An 8,971-nucleotide genomic window follows, 5' to 3' on the forward strand; every position below is an offset into this window, starting at 1 on the left:
GAAAATAACAATTTTAAATTATATTCACACAACAAGGTTCATGCCTTGCGAATTAGATTGAGTTGTGACAATTAATACAATAGATAATATATAAATTCAAATATTTTCAAACTATGTTATTTATTGTCCGATCATGCTAAACTTGGCTCCAAAATATGATGTAACCCATGCAACTTTTGAAACATTTCTTAATATGCTTTTAAATAAAATGGTTGATACACGGTATTAATAAGAGTGGAGAAAGTGGAGAGATAAGATGGTACTAAGGAAAGCCAATTCACTCTGGACTCAAGTGGAGGTGAAAGAGAGCTTATAACATTAGAATTTTAAGAGACGAGAAGAGTGAAAAAAAAAGACCCTTAGTTGATACCTTAAGGTAGTCATAAGAAAGTGATAGTTCGTGGGTGGTCTCTCTTCTTGAGAAGAAGATACTTATTAATAGCAAGTGACCTAATAGAGGCATGCAAGTAGTATAGTAATGATATAAGGCAAAAGATCACTCATGGGTATTTCTCTAATCGATTCTCATGTTTCCACGTGTCCCCGTATAAAAAAAATTAAATACAATATTTTTAGGTGTTTCTCAAATTTTTTATGTTAAAACTTTTTTATACATAACCTTCCTTTAATCGAACTTTTTGGCCTTTCTTTTGTCTTTATCTATCAAGGATCCATCCCATTACAAAATTTAAAACTATAAATTAATATAATGGTTAAAAGCATGCAATATTTATAATTTAATTTTAGTCCTAAAAGTATTTTTTTTTCTTACCTTCAGCATATATGTGCTAGAAATATAGGACTTTCCTTCTTCAAAATATTAAATTTATCAAGTACAAATAAAAAATTTCAACAAAACTTGGATTATATTGGGCGTATGTATATAATTTTCAATAAGAATCCTAGACCCACCTCTGCAACAACTGGAATAACAGCCGCACACATAAGACCACAGTGTTTTTGCCAGTTTGTGTTTGAAGGGGCAGTGAATGTCTTACACTTGATGATGCTTTTTGTTACGTCAAGAATCCAATGTTTTTTTCGCTTACAAGATGATATCCAATTGTTCTTGTTTTGTTAGCTAAACATAGCACCCTTCCAATACATATCATTGTCTGTAGTTTATGTCTCAGTTCTCCTTCAACATTAGATACCCTAATAATGTTACCCTATATGTTTTCATCTTTACGTTCTTGTTCTCTTCCCCCTTTCTTGGATGTTTATATTTTGGACTCATTGCAAATGAATAAGCAAATCATCATTTTGTGTTTGAAAAATAATGAGGCTGAGGTTTTGTTACTTTTAGTGCTCAAGTTCGAGTCACATTATTAATGTTTGAAATACGATTGGGGAAAAGAAGTAGTAGGATGATATATATATTTTATTAGAAGTTTGAAAATGAGGGAAGTTTTCAGACATGTAGGGAAGAAGCAGTATCTTCAAGTACCTCAACCCCATCAAATGATGGAGGAAAAGGACCATGACCAGACCCAAATGCCTTGATATGGTCTTTGAGTGATCTCTTATGCTTGAAATCGGAACCACAAACACAAAGCCAACGCTTGCCACAGTTCTTTTCATGGGTTCTCCAGTCACCTTTCACCGCCAAGAACTTCCCACACTTGCGGCACATGAAGGGTTTCAGCCCATGTTTCCTCTTATAATGTGTTTGCAATGTTCTGAAATCTTTTAATGGCTTTGCCCTTGGGTGTTCTATGTTGTTCTTGCACCCTTCGGCACAGCAGTAGCATGGAATGCCTAACATGGCTGGAGGTTGAGTTCCTTTGAGTGACTCTGGTCCTTTACGATATTGAGAACCATGTCCCCACATGTGCATCTACCATTGAAATCATTGAATATAATATCAGTCAAACACACACACACATACATACATAAAATAACATGGTATATAGAGTGATTGCATTGCACCTGAAGATTATTGTACCGGTTGAATGTTTTAAAGCAGACATGGCAAGAGAAATTTGTGAAACCAATGAGGATTTGTTCAGGAGTTGGGATCCAAAACTGTTTACCACCTCCATTTGCAATGTTTTCCTTGCTACTGTTGGTATTAGAGCCATTGGAAGGGTCAGGGAGACCAATATGCAAGGCCACAGTGACATCCTCTTTGTCTTCTTCACTGCATGGTTTAGGGTTTTCATAACTCAGCAATGGCATAGGCTCGAGTGACTCATGCATTGCACCTGGAAACAGATCAAGTGGCTCCATATCAGTATGGTAATTGGTACTAGAAACAAGATCAGAATCACATGAAACATCTGAAGGTTCCATGAGAAAAAAGAGCACAAGGAAGAATGTGGGTTTATTTTTATTAAGCTTTTGGAAAGGCTTTATAATTGGATTTCCAAGGCCAATTGAGAGAATATTGAGGGAAAAGAGGTAGGGTGGCTGGAGAATAATGCAGTTGAATGAAAACAACATTTGTTGAGGGGCTCATAAATATCTGCTGCTTTTTATGTTTATCTACTCTTGGGATGGAAAGGCAAATACCTTAAATCCTGTGGCCCAAGGCTTCTGACTTTAGCAAGAATTGCACTACAGAAGGTTCAAATTCTATGGCAATGTATTATATAGTCTGGTTTGCTCTCTCACCACTAGTCAACACCACACAACACACCCTTTGGCTATTAGATTCACAATTCCTTGTAGGGATCAATTGTTTCTATTTTTACTCGGGGACTATGACTTCTGAAAACTCCATTTTTTTTTTCATTTTTCTCTTTATGTATACATAAAAATTACAAACATTTATTTAGAGTTTTAATCCAATTAAAAAATGGTATAAAACAAGTTTTGAGTTCGAATCTCAATATATACAAATCTTTTATCTATCATTTGTAAGATAAGAAAAACAGGAAAAAAAAGTAGGTTTGACAGTGAATTAAGGTATAGCCTTACTTTAAAAACAGGTTTTCCTGTGAGCACTGATGTGCCTGGTATGCTTATATACAAGGACTTAGACAAATGACGACTAGTCAAGTCCACTTAGCATGAATTCAAGCTAGCTAGCTATGAGCTACCTGTGACAGGCAATGTCATATTGCCATTGTCAGGAAAGTATTCAACTCTAAACCTTAAATTCTAAATTCTAAACCAGAAACTCCGTATAATTTCGAATATTGATAGCCTTTCCTTAGATATGTCTATGATCTAATTATTGTCATTCTATTCAACATATTGTTATGCAATGCATCAATGCTCTTGCCTATAAGCATGGTTGTAACTGCGACATCCAATCTAAGGTTCGAATGAGTAATATTTTCGTTTATCGTAAGGGCTTTGGACTCCATTGTACTAAAATATAAAAGCATGCTGTATTTGGAGACATTTCATCAAATGTGTGTAGTCCTAACAATAGAGTGATGGATATATAAAACTGAGCCAGTGTGCTATGAACTCTCATAAGTCATAACAGATATAGTTGATTAATGGACTATATAACTAACCTCCATTAAAGCATTGTTATGAAAATTGAACAAGTTTGATAAAAGTATAGGCCATCATCCTCCAAGGAAGATAGCTTTTTCCATAACCATAGTATGAATATGACTTTTATGTTGAAACTCTGGTATTTCATTTCCCTAAACAAATGAAATATTGAAAAAGTGGGAAAAGAAATGCCTTGCAAACTAACACTAACTAGATAATTTCTGAAAAAAGGACTCATTTCCATTTCCCCCTATTTGTATTGGATCCTATCAAGGGGCATATATTTGTTGAATAATGCCACCATGCAAAGGAGGGTCTGTCTTTGAAGTGTTATAAACCAAATCTTCTCCTTATATTTTCTGGACATTAACACCATGCAAAGAAACCATAAATGGAAAGAGCTAGTATGGATTTCCCAGATTTACAGTTTCTTGAAATCCTTGATAAAAAGGAAACAAAATGATGTTGACAGATGAAATTTTAATCAAAATTTTGTTTATTGGGGGGGGGGGGCGGGGGATGTGCTTCCCTCCTTTTGTTCATCATAATTCATACAATTCAGTAATGGATGTTAAACTCTTAATGAATGAATCACTTGAATGAAAATTTTTGAGAAAAAAGAAGAAGAATGTTTCTTTTTTTCCTTAAGAATTAAAGAGGAAAAAAGAAAATCAGCATAAGGTGGTTGATTAGTCCCTCCTTTTTCCTGCCATAGGTAACCCACCTATTGCTAAATTGTAGAGAATATAAGAGTGAAATAAGGTGATAAGAACATAATCTTATCAAGATTATACAATTTGAAGTTTTTGGCAGGGGATGTGTCCTTCCCTTTAGGTTTTTGGACTTTCAGAAGTAATGGCCCCAGCTTCTGTTTCTGTGGAGGTATGCTGTGGAGTCTGTGAATCTGAGATGGAAATCAGTAAAAGGATTTCTGATGAGCATAGAGATATACAAACATATATATATATGTATGTACGTGAAAGAAAAATAAATCAATTTAATGAGATACATGCAGGAGTTTTAAGTTAAAAAGTGTGTGTATGTATATAAAAAATATATATATATTTCAATGGTTACAGAAACAACACCCCTGGAAGTGATGTTTCACTGAGAAAAACAGGGGCCCTCTGCCTGCCTAGCTTCTATGTTAAGTCCTTATACATCAGCATTGGACTTGGGGCATTGTAAGTTTTGAAATCCAATAGATATGCAACAATTACAGTGATAGTTACTCTTTTACCAAACAATGATAAAGCTCTCAATTATCAGTATCTCAGCATATAAAAAGAAGATAATTTTGGTTGATAAAGTTAAACTTAACGTGTTAGTTTCTTCCTCAAATTACTTAGCCATAGTTGCAAAGTCATTCTGTAATTGCTTTTAACCAGTCCAAGTAGAAATATAAAACAGTGGCAGTGGATAGTATGGTTAGTGGGCCTCTATGATCAGAATCAACCATCATCCTTGATACTGAAACCACATGGAGTCACTATTAGTTTACACTATGCACCCCTATCATGATTTTCTATTGATCCATCATTTTGGACATTGCAATAATCATTCACATGTTTGAGGTAGCCCATGTACCCTCCCCCCCCCTCCCATTTGGCGCATGCTACCCTAAACCCAAATACTATAAATTATCTGTGTCAGAAAGTTTATATGAACATCAGAGGAGGAACAAAAGCACTATAACATTTGGTTTAATGACTGATACATTCCTTCGTGGTCTTGAAAAAATCATCTTACTTATAGCATTGGAAATGTAGAATGAAAGGTAAAAAGAGAGTAAAAGTTATTTACCTGTGGAAGAAGGAAAGAGATGCCTAGTGAATTGAAAAGGTGGGGAAGGATACATGGAGAAGGACCCCTCCATTTGAGTAGGGTAGTAAAGAAAGGACGGTCCGGGGATACGTTGAGCCTGGGGTGCAGAAAATGTTCCCCTAGGAGCCTGCAAAGAATAGCCATAATAATATGGAGACCCCATTGTGGTAGATGATGATCCATATAGCTGATGATAGTATTGTTGCTGCTGAATTTGTGGATTATAGACAGCCTGCATACCAATTCAATTACATTCCTCACTAAATATTGCTGCCTTTAATTTGAAGTATTTGCTTAACATTGAACAAAATGAAACTTACTTGGTGAAACCCATATTCAGGACTGTAAGTAGGGTACCTGTAAAGGTAGAAAATTCATCATTAAAGAATAAAAGAACTTTCCCTTGGAAGTAATTGCAAGAAACAGCATCCTTGTATAGAAAAAGGAATCAATGATAGCTAAGGTACGGGACTTATTTCAACATGGTCATAAGGTCCTACATTGATAACACTTGTTAGTACCAAGGACAACATTCGCTTAGGTAGGTACTGGAAATTAATTTAAGCTATCCATCTAAATCTAATAATCAAGTTTTAATACTCCAAATTATCGAGGTTTGATTTCGGGGCCACTAAAACTAAGAGTCCGACACTCTATCAACGAACTATATATTACTAATGCTGCAGCTAACTATAGTTAAACATAGGTGAAAAGATGGGTATGCATTACCATGATCTTAAATAGATGTAAGTGAAAAGGTAGCTGAAGCTCTACAGATAATAAAAATACAATCACATAAATGTTAGCTGTAAATGAGCTGGATCCTTGAAATTATCTTTGCAGATGAGGCCATTGATCAATAATTTAATTACTATAACCTTATTTTTATTTCTAATTTACTTTTTATTTCTTTACTCTGAGTTGCCTGGGATTATAAGAGAATAGAAATAATATAATACAGAACATACTAATTAGCTGCCTAAAAATGGAACCCTTTGCTTAAAACTCATATATCAATATCATATCTGGGACCACTTTTAGATATATATACATAAGGGCACTACAAAGCATTGCCATAGTTTCTACTAATCTTACTGGATCCCAATTTGATTAGCTGGCTTAATCTTCACATACCATAAGAATTAATTAAACTTGAAAATATGATTATTCATTATAAGAGATTACAAGGCACAAATGTATATTACGATCAGTAAGGAATCTGCTCCTCTGGTTAACCTTTTTCATTTGTTTTTATTATTATTTTTTCCCTAGCTACAGCAATGTATGCCACGTTATATCATTGACTGCATAGGTATTGTAAAGGTTTCTTTTTATTTTCCATTAATATTATTTTGGTAATGACAATGTTGTATGGTCAAATGCATTATTGAGTTACACTATATAATCTGATATACCAGCTGTATTGAGAAATGGAGTGAAAACAATAGAGGATACTCACCCATAAGGTGGTGGATACATGGCAGGAGGTGGTGGCGGCGGAGGCGGATGTGGATGCACTGGTGCTGCAACTCCACTATATGGTGCACCTTGCTGTGCAACTCCTTGATAAGGACTGTTATTACCTCCTGCATTAAAATCCACCATATCCAACATCCATTATTATCATCATCTTCTCTATTATTTCAATAATTGAATGGTGAAAAGTGTAGCTCGTATCAAAGAGTATGGGGGGGACCTCGTGGCTGTAAAGGCCTAGGCCTTCCAAATGAAGCAATGTTACAATTTGCTCTTCTTCCACCAATTACAGGATTTGGATCAACACAAGCTCTCCTAGCTGAATCAGGATCACGGAAAGTAACCTATACAAAACATTTGAGATATTTTTACAAACACCTTCATGAACTAAAAACTTTAAACTTTCATAATAAGGGGAAAAAAAAGGAACTTACAAAGCCATATCCTTTAGATTTGCCCGTGACTTTATCAGTGATGATAACAGCTTCAAGAATCTCTCCAAATTGCTCAAAATATCGACGCATTTCCTCTGTTGGTGTCTCCCAAGGTAATCCCCCAACGAACACTTTTGTAAACGTTGTGTCACCGAATGGTGATCGATAATGTGGATAAGCCATGGCATCTAAACAAACAAAAAGAAGAAGAAAAAACTGGGGTTTATCTATCCTTTTGCATGAAACTTGAAACTTGTATAACATCCACAACCCTTTTGGCCATTGCTTTCATTGCTCTACTATATATGATTGTGTCTAATATACATTCCCAAGGCACCCTTCACACATTACCACAAAGGAATCACTGAAAGAGTGACAGAGAGTGAGATGCAGGCTTGTTTATGATGTCATAGAAGTTGTTGCTTGTTGGCTGTTGTTAATTATTTGATCGGTTGGTTAATAAAAGAAAAGCCAGATACAAAAAAGAGCAAAAAAAAAAAAAGAACCCGACAGCTGCAAACTCTAATTTGCTGTCTATTGAGAGAGAGAGAGAGAAAGGGCCAAATAGCAGAGAGAGCGAGTTGGGTTTTTGTAATATCGAATGACAGCTCCGCGAGTGAACGCACTTGAGCTTGTCTTCCCTGTCTTTGCATTAATATAGTCTCCCAAGTCCCAGGTCCTTGTGTTTTCTTATGTGTGTTGTCTTTTGAGTTTTGCCTCAAATAAAAAAAATGTTAGCTTTGTAATGTTTATTTATGCTTTGACTGGTAGGATTAGTTGTTTTTTTATTATTATAGTTTTTTATATTCATATTCAAATGAATGTTTTGCTAGTGTGGGTGTATATCTGCATGTTAATCAAAACCAACTGGCAGATAATTTTATTTTGATATTAATTAATTTGGGTTTATAGAAAGAAATTATTTAATGTGATTGGTGCGTCTTCAACCAAACATGGAACAAATTAAATTTTTGAATGGGGACTTAAAAAAGGGAAAAAAAAGAACCCCCAAGTGTTTTAGCCAATGTAAAAGAATTATTACATTATGCAAATTGTGCGGATACTCGTTTTAATAAAACAAATTGATTATTACTTTCAAAAAACCAAATTGATTATATTCGCAATCAATATTTGAGATAGGAGGAAAAGTTAGTGATGATAAGAAGACCGGTTCACCTAGACTTGCAGAAAGCTAGAAAAGGAAGAGAGTAGGAGAGGAATAAGGTAACTATGAAGGCAAAGGAGACCGAGTGTTATGCATAAGTGCTTAGGGTTGCTGAGAGGGTAAAGATATTTTCTTCATCATCCTCTAGGATATTTATAGAAGGGAGGTCTCGTGCCTGGTAGTGCCAATTCACTGACAGTATGGGTGGTGGTCCTCTCATGAGGTCGACCAGGTGGCAAGTCGATTGTTCCCAAGTGTGGTACCACTATGACATTCTTTTAACTAAGGTTGTCGAAACCCTTTTTTGGAAATCGACTTTTATTTTTAAAAAACAAAAATGGGAGTCGCCACCAATCCTTTTTATGAGGTGTGATCGGATCACCTCATAATTTGATCGTTTTAATAAAATGTTTGATTTACTAAAATAATAATTTTTGGTCTACAAAATCTAAGAAATGGTTTAGGGGGTCGGTTACGCTCGAGGAAGGATTAGCACCCTCGTAACGCCCAAACTTGGTACCTAGTTGACTAATTGATGTCTTAGTGTCGAGAATAGAAAATTTGAAGAGAATTTAAACACGATCGCACCTTGCATGATGATATTTCTAATTAAAATCACTTA

At 35.1% G+C, this 8,971-nt stretch overlaps 2 protein-coding genes across 2 annotated transcripts; both read right to left on the minus strand.

The window, feature by feature from the left end:
• Nucleotides 1-1,360: 1,360 nt before the first annotated feature.
• Nucleotides 1,361-2,713, minus strand: LOC107901465 (protein TRANSPARENT TESTA 1). Its single transcript, XM_016827486.2, has 2 exons — nucleotides 1,930-2,713; nucleotides 1,361-1,837 (listed from the first exon to the last, which is right to left on the minus strand). Exons 1-2 carry the CDS (start codon nucleotides 2,440-2,442, stop codon nucleotides 1,412-1,414), a joined length of 939 nt encoding a protein of 312 aa, XP_016682975.1. The 5' UTR covers nucleotides 2,443-2,713; the 3' UTR covers nucleotides 1,361-1,411.
• Nucleotides 2,714-4,037: 1,324 nt separating this feature from the next.
• On the minus strand, nucleotides 4,038-7,899 carry LOC107901464 (RNA-binding protein 38). The gene is made up of 6 exons (XM_016827485.2): nucleotides 7,185-7,899; nucleotides 6,971-7,094; nucleotides 6,734-6,860; nucleotides 5,595-5,631; nucleotides 5,254-5,506; nucleotides 4,038-4,354 (listed from the first exon to the last, which is right to left on the minus strand). Exons 1-6 carry the CDS (start codon nucleotides 7,446-7,448, stop codon nucleotides 4,281-4,283), a joined length of 879 nt encoding a protein of 292 aa, XP_016682974.1. The 5' UTR covers nucleotides 7,449-7,899; the 3' UTR covers nucleotides 4,038-4,280.
• Between the last annotated feature and the right edge of the window lie 1,072 nt (nucleotides 7,900-8,971).

The sequence above is a fragment of the Gossypium hirsutum genome, chromosome D06, assembly GCF_007990345.1.
Source record: "Gossypium hirsutum isolate 1008001.06 chromosome D06, Gossypium_hirsutum_v2.1, whole genome shotgun sequence".
Lineage (NCBI taxonomy): Eukaryota > Viridiplantae > Streptophyta > Magnoliopsida > Malvales > Malvaceae > Gossypium > Gossypium hirsutum.

What these genes read in the sequence shown, in the direction of transcription:
- LOC107901465 (XM_016827486.2), bottom strand. Translation starts at nt 2,442, where the DNA reads ATGTTGTTTTCATTCAACTGCATTATTCTCCAGCCACCCTACCTCTTT. An exon ending in ACCGGTACAATAATCTTCAG is followed by an intron (nt 1,838 to 1,929) that starts GTGCAATGCAAT and finishes TTTCAATGGTAG; the next exon opens with ATGCACATGTGGGGACATGG.
- LOC107901464 (XM_016827485.2), bottom strand. Translation starts at nt 7,448, where the DNA reads ATGTTATACAAGTTTCAAGTTTCATGCAAAAGGATAGATAAACCCCAG. An exon ending in AATCTAAAGGATATGGCTTT is followed by an intron (nt 7,095 to 7,184) that starts GTAAGTTCCTTT and finishes TGTTTTGTATAG; the next exon opens with GTTACTTTCCGTGATCCTGA. An exon ending in ATGTATCCACCACCTTATGG is followed by an intron (nt 5,632 to 6,733) that starts GTGAGTATCCTC and finishes CTACCTTTACAG; the next exon opens with GTACCCTACTTACAGTCCTG.